Raw genomic sequence first — 19,626 nt, 5'->3', positions numbered from 1 at the left:
TTGCACCACTGGCCCGAAGATGCCAAAGTGTCTGCCGCCAGACCCCCATTGAATGTGCCAGAGTGTCTCCACATTTGACCGGCGATGCTAAAGCAGACATGGCACAGAGATGTATGGATAACCTGCAGATGCATTTGCAACGATACTCAACGAAATCACAAAGGTGAGTTTTGTTGATGTTGACTGCCAGCTAATCGATGCTAACATGCTACGCTAATCGATGCTAACATGCTATTTACCGGCGGTGCTAAAGCAGACATGGCACAGAGATGTATGGATAACCTGTAGATGCATTTGGAACTATAGTATGTTTCCTTCCACCCACTTTTAATGCGAAAAAAACACTTACCAATCGACGGATTTAAGTTGCTCCAGTGTCAAAAGATGCGAAAGTCCTGATCGTTTGGTCCGCACATTTTACCGGCGATGCTAACGCAGCTATTCGGCCATGCTATGGCTATGAATAGCGTCAATAGCTATTCGCTCAATAGCTTCAGTTTCTTCTTCAATATTTTCATACTCCAACCATCTGTTTCAATACATGCGTAATCTGTTGTATCGCTTAAGTCGCTGAAATCCGAGTTTGAATCCGAGCTAATGTCACTATATCTTGCTGTGGTATTCCCATTGTTTGTTTACATTGGCAGCACTGTGTGGCGTCACAGGGAAATGGCCAGTGTCTTCGCAGAGAGTCGAAAATAATGCACTTTAAAGCTTTATTTAGGGATATTCCGAGACCGGTAAAATTTTGAAAAAAATTTCAAAAAAACAACAAGCCACTGGGAACTGATTTTTATTGTTTTTAACCCTTTTGAAATTGTGATAATGTTCCCCTTTAACATCTAAATGCCTTTTAATAAGCACACAATTGATTCTATTTTACTAAATCATTTACAAAAAGGTAGGCTACTAGGAGCTACACAACAGCTAAGCACAATAGCGCACAAGCTAGACGAAAATAATCATGGAAAAGCATTGCTGTATAAAACAGCACATTTGTCAATTTAAACAATAGGCCTTGGCGATATATCCATGAGTTTGTTTGCAAACTATTTAAAAATGCTAAATATAGATTTCCCCCCCTCTTGCTCCAGCATACGTTTTGCTCCTCAGGAGCTTCCGTAGATTGTGCCGTCCCATTACTAATGCTAACGCCAACAAGAGCGAGACGTTTGTTCCAAGGAAACGAAAAGTGTCGCGGCAACAGGCGTGGAAGAAGTGACTGCACGCTGCACAGTTTGTTTTTAAAAAGGCATCACGTTGTGCCAGCATCTGAAACCGAAGCCTCCAGCCGAGTGTGGAAAATAAGATTATTTACAAGGCGAACAAGATGCCAACCCATTCACGAGTATCTGTGTTAGTATCATTAACTTACAACGGCACTATTTTTGTATTATTTCAGTTTCAGTAAATTGACCAAAGTGTCAGTGTGGAGTTATTGAGTCCGTTTGGCTGATTGGAGAGCCAGCTTTCACAGCTAGTGGGTCCATGACCATGACTGACGTTTTGTTGGATCAGCCGTTTTACTTTCGTGTTACAGACACCGTTTGGAAACAATTTCGGTATGTCAATAAAGATTTAATAAATAACTCATTTCACAACGTATACCTCTGCAGCTAACATAAGGGAAAACATGTTTTCCTTCTAAAATTGCTGCACTTTGAAGTCAGAAAAAATACGGTAATTTCACTTGATCAAACTTTTTCCAACATGCAATGCTAGAAAATATGACAAGTATGACTCGTGCCCATATCGTATCTGATTAATATTAATACCAACCACTACCCGCAGAGGCCACCACAGTGGATATGTTTCTTTTACTTTTTATTCATAGCTGTATGTAGAAGTGTCTGGTTGTATCTGCTGCTTTAATGTCTTTAATGTCCTCTGTGTTCTTTGATGTTTGCCTCTTACACACATGGAAGAGGGATGTGTACCATGGCTATGAGTTGTTTTTTTGTTTTTGTTTTTTTTCCCCCTTGGCCTCAGTCTGCACCTCCTGTCCAGGGCCCAGGCTAAGACCGATTTTTTAATTTTATTTTAATCTTCTATTTTTTTCTCCCATCCCCCCCTTGTTTACCTGTATCTCATCTTTTTTTGTAAGGGGCGCTGGAAGCCGGCAGACCCGTCAGCGATCCTGTTCTGTCTCCCTGTAATGTTTGTCTAAACTTGAATGGGATTGTGCTGAAAATTTTAATTTTCCTGAAGGAACTCTCCTGACGGAATAAATAAAGTACTATCTAATCTAATCTAATCTACCCAAGGCTCCAACATCGGCATCGTATCGGAAGTGAAAAGGTTGTAATGAGACACCCCTAAATAGTACATGTCATTTTAAAGTTTGCACACGCTATTTAGCACTTGTTATTTAGGATTCAGTAGATCAGGCCCTCAGAGCTTTTTAACCCGCATCAGTCAAACCTTCAAGGTATTTTCAGGAAAATATGAGTGATGTAGTAAAATTACCTTCAGCACGATCTTGTTGTCTGAGGTGGGGGTGCGTCCCACCCATAGAGCAAACTTGCATGGGTCTCCCTCGACATGTTCCGTCACCCCTAACTCTGAGGTCTACGCAGAGCGAGGGCTAATAATCAGTACATGTCAGAAAATATTATCAGAGGGTATCAAGTTGCACTCACAAAGAGTTTGCTCTTGTAGATATATTTGCTCCTGCCGTTGGAGTCCTTCACCTCCTTGCTAAAGACCAGAGACATCTCAAAGAGGAAGAGGTGGCGCTCTCGGCCTTTGCGGATAAGCGTCTTAGGATCCCACACCTGGAAGGAGTCCTGGAGGATCAGCTCCCCTTGAGACTCAAGGTTTTCATCAAAACCTGGAGAGAAAGTAGACAAATTAAGACCTGAAGCATACTTGCCAACATTGAGACCTACGATTTCGGGAGGTGGGGGGTAAGGGCGTTGTTGGGGGGCGTGGTTAAGAGGGGAGGAGTATATTTACAGCTACAAAAGTACAGATTGGATTTTAACCTATTTAAAACATGACATCAAAAATATATATTTATTGCGAGAAATCATTAAGATGATCAGTGTTTCCACTAAGGTAAATATCATTATCAATATTAACATAGAGTTAAAGGTAAATTGAGCAAATTGGCTATTTCTGGCAATTTATTTAAGAGTGTATCAAACTGGTAGCCCTTCGCATTAATCAGTACCCAAGAAGTAGCTCTTGGTTTCAAAAAGGTTGGTGACCCCTGCCGTAGATGTTACTGTCACATATGCATGTACAGTAGATGGCAGTATTGTCCTGTTTAAGAGTCTCACAACATTGCTGTTTACGGCAGACAAACTGCTTTACGGTAGACGAAAACGTGACTGCTGTTGTTGTGTGTTGTTACCGCGCTGGGAGGACGTTAATGAAACTGCCTAACAATAAACCCACATAAGAAACCAAGAACTTGCCCTCAATCATTCTACAGTTGTAACATCATTGAGCAGGCTCTCTGTTTATATTGTGGGAAAGCGGACGTGAAAACAGGCTGTCGACAAGTCACTCAGGTCCGCATGGAGCTGCAGGGGGCGTGGCCTCCAGCTCCGCCTGAATTTTGGGAGATTTTCGGGACAAAATTTGTCCCGTGAGGTTTTCGAGAGAGGCGCTGAATTTCGTAAGTCTCCCGGAAAATCCGGGAGGGTTGCCAAGTATGCCTAAAGAGAGAGGGGAAGATCTTCTTCTGAGTCACCTTCCAGCATGGAGAGGTGCATGGCGTCGTTGGCCTTTTTGGGTACGCTGAGCATCACCTCTAGGCCGTCCTTGATCTCGCCTTTGCCTTCTTCACAGCACGTCAACAACTCCTAAAATAACATTCCGAAAAACAAACAGCATTAAAAAGGTCACCTCAACGCTGAGCTTTCTTTTGAGGTTACCTTTAGCAGGAGCTGATATTTAGTGATTCTCTGCACAGGCTTAATCAGGTAGGACGAGATGGAGTTGGCCAGGCGGTGCCTCTGCTGAATTTCCTGTTCATTCCCCCAGACAGTTAGATTATGGAAGACAAAGTTAAATCATGTCATTTCATTGGGACCTTTTACTGACATCAAAATAGTTCCCAGCATGCTCCAGGATGAGCTGAGTGGAGTCGGGCTTGTTCTTGCAGTAATTCACGTACATCTGGAACTTATCAGCCTGGGAAGAACAAACCAAAGATTTGTTTTTAATATTCTGAGGATAAGAGATCAGTATTGTGTTATTCAGACAGTGATAAATACCCATGTGACAAAACAATGGCCAACATCCTCTGGCAGCTGTTCGTATTTCTCCAGCTCCTTGAGAAAGATGCTGATGAAGGAGAGGACATTTGGAAGAAGTTTTAAAAAGGTGTACAATCTCGATATATCCTCCTGAGAGCCAGCGTCCTCTGCAGTGGACATTTCTTTCAATCAATCAATGTCTATTTATATAGCCCTAAATCACAAATGTCTCAAAGGACTGTACGAACCATTACAACTACGACATCCTCGGAAGAACCCACAAAAGAGCAGAGAAAACTCACACTCAGTGGGCAGGGAGAATTCACATCCAGTGGGACGCCAGTGACAATGCTGACTATGAGAAACCTTGGAGAGGACCTCAAATGTGGGCTCCAGGACTGTTGTGGCCTAAAATGTCTAATTCAGGCCAGCTTTTTCCAAAAATTGATGAAAAAAATTGCTATGTTTCAAGGTGTGAATGTTGTCTATCTATCTGTGTTGGCCCTGTGATGAGCTGGCGACTTGTCCAGGGTGTACGCCGCTTTCCACCCCAATTTCGCTCAAATAGGTTCAAGTGTCCCCTGCGACCCCGAAGTGAATAAGCGGTAGAAAATGAATGGACGGATGAAGCTTTTTTTATTGTATTCTTTAAATACCATTTAATTAACATGTGAATTTATAAATTTGTACCGTATTTTCCGCACTATAAGGCACACCTAAAAACCTCAAATTTTCTCAAAAGCTGACAGTGCGCCTTATAATCCACGGCGTCTTATATATTAACCAATATTGAGCCACAATAAGTGGTAGAAATGGATGGATTGATGGAGGTCTCGCAACTACGGTAAGCAGACGCCAACTTCATTTTCCCCGTAGAAGAAGTGCGGTGCATGCTGGGATATATGACTGCGGGAGGCATGCCGTTTCTGTGTGTTTATGTAAAGACCCCAAAATGGCTCCTATTCAGAGATACGCTTACGACGCAGAGTTCAAACTCAAGGCGATCAGTCACACAGTAGAACACGGGAATAGAGCGGCAGCGAGAGAATTTAACATTAACAGCAGCGACACTGACTCTTTTAATGACGACTTGGATGAGATGCCGTATTCGCCCAACTGTTTGATTGGAACACTGAAGAAGAAGAATTTGAGGGATTCGTGGATGAGGAATAACTTGTGAAAACATGTGAGCTTTACATGTTTATTTTGTGTGTTGTGTTGTGTGACATTATCGTTTGAGCAACGTTGAGTTATTGATATATTATTGCTTTGCACTATTTCGAGTGTTACTATATTGTGATTGCACTAACGTTTGATTTACCGTAACAGTATCAGACTATTTTTTACGTGTTATTGAATCGGGGAAAATAATAAAACAGCTGTGTATTCATTTTGGGAGTGAACGGAGTTGTCAGAATGCTGGTTTGTAATCTATTAATAAAGTTTGACTGACCTATCGGACTATTTGTTGACATTCCTTTTAGCGCAGCTTCATCTAAAAGGATGCATAACGTAACCCCAGCCTCTACTGTAGCATCTATTCTATGCGCCTTATAATGCGGTGCGCCTTATAAATGAACAAAGTTTTAAAATAGGCCATTCATTGAAGGTGCGCCTTATAATCTGGTGCGCCTTATAGTGCGGAAAATACGGTAATCAATATTTTCAGTCTTTCTTGCAACATGAGTCTCAAATAGCACAGGATTTCAACAAAAAATGGGAAAACTAATACCTCATTGATATTTCACTTATTTTCTACATCGCAGACTTAAAAGTAAACACTAGATGGCAGCAAAAGTACAGACTCATAACTCGTCAAATTACTGTACTCATAACTAATATTAGTTATTATTGATAATTACAGACAAACACCTGCTCTGTTGTCCTCAAGTACACTTTAAAAGTGTTTGTCCATCTTGTACATGAATTTATGTTCCAATAACTTTTACCCCGACACGTTCAGAGGATTTGTCAACTTTTGAGAGCAATATTTAGGCTCATTTTTGTTGTTACATGAGAGGAGACGAAAAATTATCATTACACTCAACATCTGCAACATGTAAATGCTGCATCTTTGCATATGAAAATATGTTCTTAATTTTCTTATTCTGTTAAATATGTAAATACATGTCAACTAGGATAAACATTACCCACAAGGCTTAGCGCTGTAGACAGGAACAGGAAGTAGGTGTGAGCTATGCGGGGGGACAACAATTGTCTGGTTTGATCAATAAAGACTTGATATATTGTTGTTCCTGCTGCGCCTCCACAAGGAACAAACATAAGTTTTGATTAGACAGTTTGCGTTTCAATGCCGCTCAGAGACCAATTAGACTGGTAAAAATTATGCTAATTGGCCAAAATGTGCAGGGAAGTTGCAGGGATTGGCTCAATTTCCATGAATTGGCGTAATTGCGACACAAGTTACACGTTTCCAGAAAAAAATAGCCATGTTACGCAAAACACTAATTTCCACTGCAGAGAACGCTGATTCTCAGGATGACGTCATACTCTCTCCAAGCTTGTGTGTAAATATTAATAGGAGTTGATGGCTCCAAAGGGCCACAAGAGGGAGCTGTAACAATAAAAACATGCACAGGAGAGTTGCTCTGCTGATGCTCACTTATGGTGGAATTCATAAAGGTCCTGCATGTTCCCAAAGATGATGAGCTCCTTATTGATGATTCCTGGCGGGATCTCCTCCACCCCGCTGGTCATCTCCCACAGGTACGTCTGCAATACAGAAAAGGGAAGTTGGGTTCCTTGCAGTAGTACAAACCCTGTTTCCATATGAGTTGGGAAATTGTGTTAGATGTAAATATAAACGGAATACAATGATTTGCAAATAATTTTCAACCCATATTCAGTTGAATATGCCACAAAGACAACATATTTGATGTTCAAACTGATGAAAAAAATTTTTTTTTGCAAATAATCATTAACTTTAGAATTTAATGCCAGCAACACGTGACAAAGAAGTTGGGAAAGGTGGCAATAAATACTGAAAAAGTTGAGGAATGCTCTTCGAACACTTATTTGGAACATCCCACAGGTGGTCAGGCTAGATGGGAACAGGTGGGTGCCATGATTGGGTTTAAAAATAGCTTCCCAAAAAATGCTCAGTCTTTCACAAGAAAGGATGGGGCAAGGTACACCCCTTTGTCCACAAGCACGTTAGCAAATAGTCAAACAGTTTAAGAACAACCTTTCTCAAAGTACAATTGGAAGAAATTTAGGGATTTCAACATCTACGGTCCATAATATCATCATAAGGTTCAGAGAATCTGGAGAAATCACTCCACGTAAGCGGCATGGCCGGAAACCAACATTGAATGACCGTGACCTTTAATCCCTCAGATGGCACTGTATCATCTCTAAAGGATATCACCACATGGGCTCAAGAACCCTTCAGAAAACCACTGTCACTGAATACAGTTTGTCGCTACATCTGTAAGTGCAAGTTAAAGCTCTATGCAAAGCGAAAGCCATTTATCAACAACATCCAGCAGCTGACTTCTTTGGGCCCGAGATCATCTAAGAAGGACTGATGCAAAGTGGAAAAGTGTTCTGTGGTCTGACGAGTCCACATTTCAAATTGTTTTTGGAAATATTCGACATTGTGTCCTCCAGACCGAAGGGGAAGCAAACCATCCAGACTGATATCGACGCAAAGTTCAAAAGCCAGCATCTGTGATGATATGGGGGTGCATTAGTGCCCAAAGGATGGGTAACTTACACATCTGTGAGGGCACCATTAACGCTGAAAGGTACATACAGGTTTTGGAACAACATATGCTGCCATCTAAGCGCCGTCATTTTCATGGACGCCCCTGTTTATTTCAGCAAGACAATGCCAAGCCACATTCAGCACGTGTTACAACAGCGTGGCTTTGTAAAAAAAAAAGAGTGCGGGTACTTTCCTGGCCCGCCTGCAGTCCAAACCTGTCTCCCATCAAAAATGTGAAGCGTAAAATACGACAGCAGAGAACCCGGACTGTTGAACGACTGAAGCTCTACATAAAACAAGAATGGGAAAGAATTCCACTTTCAAAGCTTCAACAATTAGTTTCTTCAGTTCCCAAACGTTTATTGAGTCTTGTTAAATGAAAAGGTGATGTAACACAGTGGTGAACATGCCCTTTCCCAATTACTTTGGCACGTGTTGCAGCCATGAAATTCTAAGTTAATTACTATTTGCAAAAAAAAAATAAAGTTTATGAGTTTGAACATCAAATATCTTGTCTTTGTAGTGCATTCAACTGAATATGGGTTGAAAGGGATTTGCAGATCATTGTATTCCGTTTATATTTACATCTAATACAATTTCCCAACTCCTATGGAAACGGGGTTTGTAAAAAGCATGTCAATAAGAGTGAAACCTACGTCCATGCACTCTCGGAGGTCGCGCACGTAGGTCTTTTCTGTCTGAATCAGCTCGGCCATGATGAACCTAAACAAATACATGATTGACTGTAATGTTAAATCATCACCTGCCAGCCTCTCCCATTTACTTTAATGGATAATGCATGTTTTTGTTTCCTCTAAGACTTTCACAGACTATAAAACACGTCCCAGATGATGGACGTCATGACGGTGATTTGTGCGGCTGGTTAAAATGACACACACTTCCTCTCCTGTGAGCTGAGCAAGCAAAGGAGAGGCCAGGCACGACACTTCAATCATGCCAATGCATTAGGAACCACGTGCCTTTGCACCGACTTATCCACCATGATGCAATTAACATTTATCAATACATTGCAGTCAATGAGCCACGTACTCCTTTCTGCGAGCAGACTTGCGTTTCTCCTCATTGAGCTCGTGGGCGGCATCCCTCAGCTTGACCTCTGACCCTGGAGCAGTGGCCGGAATGATGTCCAACTGGAGATCCTTACTCTGAAAGCCAGTGAGAGGTGAAGTCCTTTATTTCGTCAACGCTGGCACCAGGATAATGAAACAAAAGGTACATGACAGCACTCCAATGAGAGTGTTTATTGCCACACAAACTTTTGGGGTGAAAGCCTTCCTCAGCGTGCACAAACAACACAGATTTAGTAAAGGTGTGCGTCTACCAAAACACGCGCAAACCTGTTCTACAGAATCTGTGCAAAGTAGATTCAGGTGTTGAGTGAGCAGATTAAGGCTCATCACTGTTTTGCAAGCACTATATAGCCCATGTGAGTGAGAATGAAGTGCAGACTGACAGTTCCATACAGGATCAGACCAGACTCAATCCTACGTCCTACGCGTGTGTGTCAACATTTTGGACGGCCAGATATGAAAAATATCAAACACATTGTCTATTCAGTTACAGGGTTTCCAAAGTGCCATTGGCGGCACGCAGCGAATCGTTTTCCGGCCCACCACACATTCTGCAAAAATTGCAAAATTGATAGTATTGCAAAAATTAAAAAAAAGAACATCTAAAAAAAGTGGAATGAGGTGAAATCTAATGAGAAAAAGTGGCAATGTTGACACAAAGCTGCCATGCAAGCAGTTTTTTTTGTTCCTTTTGTCTTGATTTTCTTTTGTTTCCATTGCTCAAAAAAAAAGGACAAAAAAATCTATGTTACAATGAATTATTATTTAAAAATTATCACTTTAAAATGTTTTATGTGGAAATAATATTGCAAATGTTGTGTGGTTGCCATATAAAAACATAAAAGTTTTGACAAAAAATCATAAAACAAAATATTAGTTCAAACTTAAAATCGACAAATATATCGGAAGTGGATCTTGAAATATAAGTGTTAAAAGTAAAAAAAAAACTAATAAAAATGTATCACAGTAGGGAACCTTACGGTTCTCAAATATATTTAGTAGGATTTTATTTAACTTTTCACTGTGATAACTCAAAAATATTAAATAATTAAAATCAATGGTATCCTGCATTATTGATCTTTGAGTGCTTTAATTGCTAAATAAAGGAACTCTCCTGAAGGAATCAAAGTACTATCCATCTAAATACTGCATATTTCAGTTTTACAATAAAAAACAAAGTTGTCTTTGACAAAAAAGGCATAAAACCTTATTTGTTTTACTTTATATCAACCTCAAATTGATATACAGATTTACTGTAAGCATTAAATTTAAAAAAATAATAATAATTTGACTTCTTTTTAACATTTTGGTGACTGAGACCCTCTATGCTCCCCAGGAGCCCTAAGGATTAAAAAAAAAATCCATATATTTTATTATGGTTTGAAAAAGAAAAATGGCAAAATGGCCCCCCAATGCTTAAATGTTTCCGCGTGCGGCCCTCTGTGGAAAAAGTTTGGACACCCCTGAGTTACATAATATTATAGATGACTGACGGGGTTGATTTTAATGAAGTTTATTTCACATAAAATATATATTATTAGAATATTTTTTGTATGGAAAAAAAGGATCAGTTTTTTGTGTTTTGAGTGGATTAAGTACAGCCCTTTAGCGGTAAAAAAGAAAAGAAAGTGGTGTCATTAGCTGTGTTTCCATTGCAGTTTTTTGCAAAAAAAAAAAGCTGCAAAAGATTACAGTTGGTACAAAATGCGGCTGCTAGACTTTTGACAAGAATAAGATCATATTACGCCTATACTGTACATACCTATATAATCATATATACCTATATATATTTGTATATATTACTAATCTGGCTCACCTGTGCTGGCTTCCTGTGCACTTAAGATGTGACTTTAAGCTTTCAGTACTTAGGTATAAAATACTAAATGGTCTAGCTCCATCCTATCTTGCTGATTGTATTGTACCATATGTCCCGGCAAGAAATCTGCCTTCAAAGAACTCCGGCCTACTAGTGATTCCCAGGGTCCAAAAAAAGTCTGCGGGCTATAGAGCGTTTTCTATCGGGTCTCCAGTACTCTGGAATGTTCGAGCAATAGCAGTTAGAGATGCTACCTCAGTAGAAGCATTTAAGTCCCATCTTAAAACTCCCTTTTTAGACCAGTTGATCTGGCGTGTTTTTTCTGCTCTGCCCCCCTCTCCTTCGTGGAGAGGAGGAGCACAGATTCGGTGACCACAGATTATGCGCTAGCTGTCCAGAGTCGGGACCCAGGGTGGACCACTCATCTGTGCATCAGTTGATGACGTCTCTGCGCGGCTGATCTGTCTCCACTCAAGATGATCTCCTGCTGGCCCCACTATGATCTGGACTCCCACTCTTACATAAGACCCACTATGGACTGGACTCTCACTATTATGTTATCTCCACGATGGACTGGACTCTCACTATGATGTTATCTCCACGATGGACTGGACTCTCACTATTATGTTATCTCCACGATGGACTGGACTCTATTATGTTAGATCCACTATGGACTGGCCACTCACTATTACGTAAGACCCACTATGGATTGGACTCTCACTATTATATTTGATCCACTATGGACTGGATTCTCACACTATTATGTGGGGGCTGTCCAGTACCTTTCTATAAGGATTCAGCACCCAATCATACATCTGAGGGTTCAGCTCTCTGACTAGCAGGATATTGAAATAAATGCACACTTACAGCCTTGTTGGAGTCAGAGGAGATGCCCAAGGCTTTCTCCAAGCTGCAGCGATACTTGTCCATTCGCAGGGAGAAGTCTCTGTAGCGTTTGTCCACGGCCGTCACCCACTTTTTGATCTCTCCCGCGTGACTGTGACCTTTGTCGCAGAAACCGTCGGCCAGCTGGATGAGCAGCTTCACGCGCTCCTTGGTTTGCTGCAGGGGACGGAAGGCAAAGGCGTTCCCAGCGTGCACACAAGCGTGCGTCTGTGCGACCGACCTTGGCGGTGATGTGGAAGTCCTCGTGCTCCTTCAGCAGCTCCTGTGTGTGGTGGATACTTGAGCCAGTGGAGGTGTGTGTGGACAGGTAGAACTCGCCCGTGTCATGAATCCACTCCAGGGCCTGCAAATGTTTGCGTGAGATGACAAAAGCACCACAGGAAGAAGCTTATTTTACCTGTTTAGCACTGCGTTCAAAGACCACATATTGCTGACATTGGTCCAGACGCCGCTTCCTCATGGTCCAGAAGTGGAGGACACGATTTTCTCTTTGCAGCAGCTCATTGAGGATGTCTGTGCACGACAACAAACGCTTCTTTAGCTCCCTCATTAGGAGACACGTCATAGTTAGGCTGATGACACACATTGCCGTGTCTCTTAATGACATGGATGGCAGTCAACTTCCAACAGCTCAACCAGGACAAAACAGGTTTGAGGAACAGGCCCTGAGGGCCAAAATTGCAAGATTTAAAAAATGAAAAAATATGGGAGTGACTTTTATCTCACAAAATAAAAATAGTACAACAATACGTTTTTGTCATCTTGAGAAAATAACCAGTGTTTGTCTCTCAGCAGGGGCTAGTGCAGTGGTTCTCAAATGGGGGTACGCGTACCCCTGGGGGTACTTGAAGGTGTGCCAAGGGATATGTGAGATTTTTCAAAAATATTCTAAAAATAGCAACAATTCAAAAATCCTTTATAAATATATTCATTAAAATAATAATTAAACGAAACTGTGAAAAGAAATGCAACAATGCAATATTCAGTGTTGACAGCTAGATTTGTTGTGGACATGTTTCATAAATATTGACGTAAAAGATTTGTTTTTTGTGAAGAAATGTTTACAATGAAGTTGATGAATCCAGATGAATCTCTATTACAATCCCCAAAGAGGGCACTTTGAAAGTTGAGGATTACTTCTATGTGTAGAAATCTTTATTTATAATTGAATCACTTGTTTACTTTTCAACGAGTTTTTAGTTATTTTCATGTCTATTTTTCCCAAATAGTTCACTACAAATGAGCAATTTTTGCGCTGTTATACAATTTAATAAATCAGAAACTGATGACATAGTGCTGCATTTTACTTCTTTATCTCTTTTTTCCAACCAAAAATGCTTTGCTCTGATTAGGGAGTACTTGAATTAAAGAAATGTTCACAGGGGGTACATCACTGAAAAAAGGTTGAGAACTACTGCTTTAAACCAGTGCTTTTCAACCTTTTTTGAGCCAAGGCACATTTTTTGCGTTGAAAAAATGCGGAGGCACACCACCAGCAGAAATCATTAAAAATTGAAACTTAGTTGACAGTAAAAAGTGGTTGTGGCAATTGTTGGATATGACTTTAAAGCATAAGCAGGCATGCATGACTATAGCTCTTGTTTCAAAGTAGGTGTCACCACCTGTCACATCACGCATCAGTTTTTTGCTGTTTTCCTGTGTGTAGTCTTTTAGTTATTGTCTTGCACTCCTATTTTGGTGGCTTTTTCTCTTTTTTTGGTATTTTCCTGGAGCAGTTTCATGTCTTCCTTTGAGTGATATTTCCCGCATCTACTTTGTTTTAGCGATCGAGAATATTTCAGTTGTTTTTATTCTTCTTTGTGGGGACATTGTTGATTGTCATGTCATGTTTGGATGTACATTGTGGACGGCGTCTTTGCTTCACAGTAAGTCTTTTTTGTCGTCCAGCATTCTGTTTTTGTTTACTTTGTAGCCAGTTCAGTTTGAGTTTTGTTCTGCATAGTCTTCCCTGAGCTTCAATGCCTTTTCTTAGGGGCATTCACCTTTTGTTTATTGTTGGACTGTGAACCCACACCAAACAAGAATGACAAACACCTTTTGGGAGAACATCCACATTGTAACACAACATAAACACAACAGAACAATTACCCACAATCCCATGCAGCCCTAACACTTCCGGGCTACAATATACACCCCCCCGCTACCACCAACCCCACACCCCCCACCTTCCCTACTTGCGTCGATTGAGGTGTTGTATATTTTAGCCCGGGAGAGTACGGGCTGCAAGCTGTTCTGGGTATTTGTTCTCTTGTGTTTAAGTTGTGTTAGGGTGCGGAAATTCTCCCCAAAAGGGTTTGTCATTCTTGTTTGGTGTGGGTTCACAGCTTGGCGCATATTTGTAACAGTGTTAAAAGTTGTTTATACGGCCACCCTCAGTGTGACCTGTATGGCTGCTGACCAAGTACGTCTTGCAGCCACTGACGTTCTTCTGCACAAGTCTCATACAACATGTTACAGAGCCGGCATATTGGTTGTGTGATGACAAAGTGTGCGCAATGACATGTAGTAGAGCAGTAGTCCTTTATCAAAAATATTCTAAACAATAGCGGCAATTCATAAATCCTTCATAAATATGTTTATTGAATAATACTTCAATGAAATATGAATGTAAGTTCATAAACTGTGAAAAAATAATACAATAATCCAACATTCAGTGTTGACAGCTAGACTTTTTATGGACATGTTCCATAAATATTGATGCTAAGATTTCTTATTTTGTGAAGAAATTTTTAGAATTAAGTTCAAAAATCCAAATGGATCTCTATTACAATCCCCAAAGAGGGCACTTTAAATTGATGATTACTTCTATGTGTAGAAATCTTTATTTATAATTGAATCACTTGTTTATTTTTCAATATGTTTTTAGTTATTTTTATATCTTTTTTTCTAAATAGTTCAAGAAAGACCACTACAAATGAGCCATATTTTGCACTCTTATACAATTTAATAAATCAGAAACTGATGACGTAGTGCTGTATTTTACTTCTTTATCTATTTTTTTTCAACCAAAAATGCTTTGTCCTTATTAGGGGGTACTTGAATTAAAAAAAAAGGTTCACAGGGGGTACGTCAATGAAAAAAGGTTGAGAACCACTGTTGTAGAGGACTTAAAGGCAGTCCAGTCACGGCAGCCCTTAACAATGTCGGCCGGGTGAAAATTGGGAAAAATTCGGGAAAAAGGTTGCACCGGTAGATTGTCGGGAGGTGCACTGAAATTCAGGAGTCTCCCGGAAAAATCGTGAGGGTTGACAAGTATGTTGCTATGGCAGAAAAGCCATTCATAGGTGAATTCATTAAAAAGTGCATGTTAGATTTTTTAAGAAATCTTTTCTCTGCGGCCCAGCCTCACCCAGTTTCTGCATCCAATGGCCCCCAGGTAAGTTGTGTTTGAGACCCCTGATCTTAAGGATGCATAACGTAACCCCAGCCTCTACTGTAGCATCTATCCTATGCACCTTATAATGCGGTGCGCCTTATATATGAACAAAGTTTTAAAATAGGCCATTCATTGAAGGTGCGCCTTATAGTACGGAAAATACTATATTTTGGCTTTGCTCTCATTCAAACATCTCCAAACTCACTTTTAACTTGCTGTTCCGGCGCTTTGACGTGACTCAGCATTCCCGGCATGTTGACGCTGTTCCGGTGCATGTACTTGAGGAAGACGTCCGCGTTTCTCCTGGCCAGAGTGCAGGCCTGATTGGAAGCACAGTTGTGAACTTTGTTTAAATGCATTGTGGTGGGATATTGTGTGGCGCTCACCTTGAGGAAGGCTTCCTTCTGCTCCAGGTGTTTACTGATCATGGGGGTCACATGATCCGTTTCACAGTTGGGGCCCAGCTTGTCTGCACCGCCACACCAGTCCTCCTCCCTCTTGTACTCCTGCTCCAAGCTTTCCAACACACTGCACACCTGCAGGGAACAGAATGGATAGTTGGCGTCATGGCGTCGGGCTGCACGGTTATGGCCCAAATAATAATCCCGTTTATTTTCATCAATATTAAAATCACAATCACTCATGTGAAGGTGACATCATGTCATTTGTAGTAAAACACAGTAAGCCCTTGTTTATCGCTGTTAAACGCTTCCGAACATGACTGCAATAAATCAAGTAGGACTCATTCATTACAAATCAAATAGCTAGAATTGATTGATTGATTGATTGAAACATTTATTAGTAAATTGCACAGTTCAGTACATAATTCGTACATCCATCCATCAATGTTCTAACGCTTATTACCTTTTGGGGTCGCTCGTGCCTATCTCAGCTACAATCGGGCGGAAGGCAGTATAAACCCTGGACAAGTCGCCACCTCATCGCAGGGCCAACACAGATAGACAGACCACATTCACACTCACATTCCGTACGATTGACCGCTAAATGGTAACACCCCAATAAGTTTAACTTGTTTAAGACGGGGTCCAAGTAAATCAATTCATGTTTACTACCTTCTAAATACATTTTTCTAAGTTATGAGAGCCCTCTAGACATGAAATAATATCTTTTAGTCATTTTTACACTCCTCTTAATCCAATACCGTATTTCTGCCTAAGGCTGAGCCAATCAGCGACCACAATACTGAACAGTGTGATCTGATTGGTTTGGTTTCATTTCGTGGCCAATTCTACCGTAATTTGAAACAGTTGTAGTTAATTTACCCATGTTTTGCTTGAAAATTCTTAATTTGGGATAAACATGTTCAAGGATATGCCTTTAAAAAACAGGAGGAAAAACAACGTTTGAAGCACAATGTGGCCGAGACAAACAAACATTATCTATATGTTTGAAGAAAATAAATCGGCCCGCGCGTCATCAATTGGATACCGCCATTTAAAACTACATTTTAGATTCCCGAAATTCAGCGCCTCTCCCGAAAATCTCCCGGGACAAATTTTCTCCCGAAAATCTCCCGAAATTCAGGCGGAGCTGGAGGCCACGCTCCCTCCAGCTCCATGCGGACCTGAGTGAGGACAGCCTGTTTTCACGTCCGCTTTCCCACAATATAAACTGCGTGTCCGCCCAATGACGTTATAACTGTAGAATGATCGAGGGCGAGTTCTTGGTTTCTTATGTGGGTTTATTGTTAAGCAGTTTCATTAACGTCCTCCCAGCGCGGTAACAACATACAACAAGAGCAGTCACATTTTCGTCTATCGTAAAGCAGTTCGTCTGCCGTAAACAGCAATGTTGTGACACTCTTAAACAGGACAATACTGCCATTTCCTGTACATGCATATGGTTAGAAAAATAGTGACAGAAAATTGAACAAGGATGGACAATTCAACTCTTAACTCAACAATGAGTAGTTGAGTGTTATGTGTGTGTAAATGTGTAAATAAATGAACACTGAAATTCAAGTATATACATATACTGTATATATATATATATATATATATATATATATATATATATATATATACATCTATAAATATATACTGTATATATATATCTATCTTGATTGGATTATCCAGAGAATAGTGCTCGATACCGTAGTAGAGTGCAATATGTAGGTGTGGGAAAAATCACAAGACTACTTCAATCTCTACAGAACTGTTTCATGAGGGGTTCCCTCGATCATCAGGAGATTTTAATGGAAGCATTCACATACAATGGTTTATATAGGGCACAGAGTGGGTGGGTACAGGCAGGCGTAGGGTGTGGTAATTGGCTCATGTGTTACCTAGGAGGTGTTTCCGTCTGTGGCGGCATGTTGATATGATTTCACTGCGCTTGTTGAGAAATGACAGGTCTGGATGATATATAATAAACAGTTTCTCTTTTAAGCATAGGTTGCATCTTTTATTACCAGATCCAGACCTGTCATCTCTCAACAAGCGCATTGAAATCATTTCAACATGCCGCCACAGACGGAAACACCTCCTAGGTAACACATGAGCCAATTACCACACCATACGCCTTCCTGTACCCACCCACTCTGTGCCCTATGTAAACCATTGTATCTGAATGCTTCCATTAAAATCTCCTGATGATTGAGGGGACCCCTCATGAAACAATTCTGTAGAGATGAAGTAGTCTTGTGATTTTTCCCACACCTCCATATATATATATATATATATATATATATATATATATATATATATGTATATATGTATAATCTACAGCAGGGGCGCTCACACTTTTTCTGCAGGCGAGCTACTTTTCAATTGACCAAGTCGAGGAGATCTACCTCATTCCTATTTATAATTTATATTTGTTTATTTATGAAAGAGACATTTTTGTTAACAAGTTAATGGTGTTTAATGATAATACAAGCATGTTTAACACACATAGATTCCTTTCTTTCATGAAGACAAGAATATAAGTTGGTGTATTTGATTCTGATGACTTGCATTGATTGGAATTAGACAGTGGTGCTGATAACGTCCGCATTTTCAAATGGAGGAAAAAAAAGTCCTCCTTTCTGTCCAATACCACATGAAAGTGGTTGGATTTGGCATCTCATTTGTCCAACTTGCATACTCGTTTTTAAACACTTTGTTATGAGAGTAGCATATGTGTGTGGCCCTTTAATGTCTGGCAGCAGGTGAGTGACGTCAGTGAGTGTGCGGGTGGGCAAGCAAGTGAGAAAGCGGTCGCTGAGGGCGGGGGAGAAATACATTGGCATCAAACTCCGTAGCTTGCTAGCTTGTGCACGCTAGCTTTCTGAGACTCTTATTTTGTTAGCACAGGCAGGATGAAACAGGTCTTTTATGGTGAAGACAGGAAGTGTGCAGTCGGTCTTTAGAGTTTTGACAGTAGGTACGGAGTCTCTAGAAATAAAATGTGTTTCTCTGCGTCCGCCCTGTTAGTGATTTTTTTCTTAAGGATCTCACAAGATCCTCGGGTGCCGAGAATGTCAAACAACTGACGAAAGTGAAGTCTCGGTATGATTGATGATTGCTCATTTTTATGTATATTTTTTAATGCCTGGCTTGAGATCAACTGACACACCCGCCGAGATCGACGGGTCGATCGCGATCGACGTAATGCCCACCCCTGATCTACAGTATATGTGAAATACTTGGCTCTTAATCACGCCCCCAATCACACCCCACGCCCCGCCCCCGGCCACGCCTCCACCCCCCGAAATCGGAGGTCTCAAGGTTTGCAAGTATGGAAACATGTATACTAAAATATATCAGTGTTTAGTTCACCAATTATCCTCAGGTGAATACACACATTCTTGAGCATGAATTCCGAACGGGAGTGTTATGGCAATTAAATGCGCAGCCCTACATCAAATCAATCAATCAATCAATGTTTACTTATATAGCCCTAAATCACTAGTGTCTCAAAGGGCTGCACAAACCACTACGACATCCTCGGTAGGCCCACATAAGGGCAAGGAAAACTCACACCCAGTGGGACATCGGTGACAATGATGACTATGAGAACCTTGGAGAGGAGGAAAGATTGTCAAATCAAAAGATTGTCCTACTTGTTCCGAGGTCTTGTAAAAAGCCACGGAGGCGTTGACCAGCTTGAGCCGGTCCTCCATCTTCAACATGAGCTGCTGCCAGTGGGACGCCACGCTCTCCGCACAGTCTCTGATCAGGTCCATGTCGTAGTGGTTGGCCTGGAGCAGAGCCTCGGCCTTCTGTTGGACCTGCAGAGCGCTCTGGTGGGTCTTCTGCAGGCGGCAAGTGGAGAGTCGGGATGAACAAAGTGGATAACTAGCAACGACGGAGACAGGAAGGGTTTGACTGTACCTCGATGGCGTGCTGGAACTGTTCATGTTCCCTCTGAAGCTGCTCCGCTTCCTGCAGGGAGCTGGCTGTGATCACACCTGCGTTCAGCATTGACTCGCCATTGCGAATCCAACCAAGAACCTGTGCAAACAAAGAACATGGAAACACAGG

At 41.0% G+C, this 19,626-nt stretch overlaps 1 protein-coding gene across 4 annotated transcripts in view; it reads right to left on the bottom strand.

Annotated features, from left to right (window-relative positions):
- The window catches only part of LOC133540068 (triple functional domain protein-like), a 212,868-nt gene that overhangs the window by 62,052 nt on the left and 131,190 nt on the right, over positions 1-19,626 (bottom strand). For all 4 annotated transcript variants that reach the window (XM_061882552.1, XM_061882551.1, XM_061882554.1 and 1 more), the window contains exons 19-34: positions 19,477-19,596; positions 19,206-19,397; positions 15,529-15,678; positions 15,348-15,462; positions 12,143-12,258; positions 11,966-12,088; positions 11,707-11,901; positions 8,983-9,098; positions 8,589-8,655; positions 6,829-6,938; positions 4,224-4,293; positions 4,051-4,140; positions 3,882-3,974; positions 3,698-3,809; positions 2,640-2,830; positions 2,467-2,568 (exon numbers count right to left, since the gene is read on the bottom strand). In XM_061882552.1, the coding sequence (XP_061738536.1) occupies positions 2,467-2,568; positions 2,640-2,830; positions 3,698-3,809; positions 3,882-3,974; positions 4,051-4,140; positions 4,224-4,293; positions 6,829-6,938; positions 8,589-8,655; positions 8,983-9,098; positions 11,707-11,901; positions 11,966-12,088; positions 12,143-12,258; positions 15,348-15,462; positions 15,529-15,678; positions 19,206-19,397; positions 19,477-19,596 (1,962 nt within the window). The remainder of the gene's footprint in view (positions 1-2,466; positions 2,569-2,639; positions 2,831-3,697; positions 3,810-3,881; positions 3,975-4,050; positions 4,141-4,223; positions 4,294-6,828; positions 6,939-8,588; positions 8,656-8,982; positions 9,099-11,706; positions 11,902-11,965; positions 12,089-12,142; positions 12,259-15,347; positions 15,463-15,528; positions 15,679-19,205; positions 19,398-19,476; positions 19,597-19,626) is intronic.

This window comes from Nerophis ophidion, linkage group LG21 (assembly GCF_033978795.1).
Source record: "Nerophis ophidion isolate RoL-2023_Sa linkage group LG21, RoL_Noph_v1.0, whole genome shotgun sequence".
Classification (NCBI taxonomy): domain Eukaryota; kingdom Metazoa; phylum Chordata; class Actinopteri; order Syngnathiformes; family Syngnathidae; genus Nerophis; species Nerophis ophidion.
The sequence above is the reverse complement of the archived record's forward strand: the minus strand, read 5'-3'. Positions and strand labels throughout refer to the sequence as shown.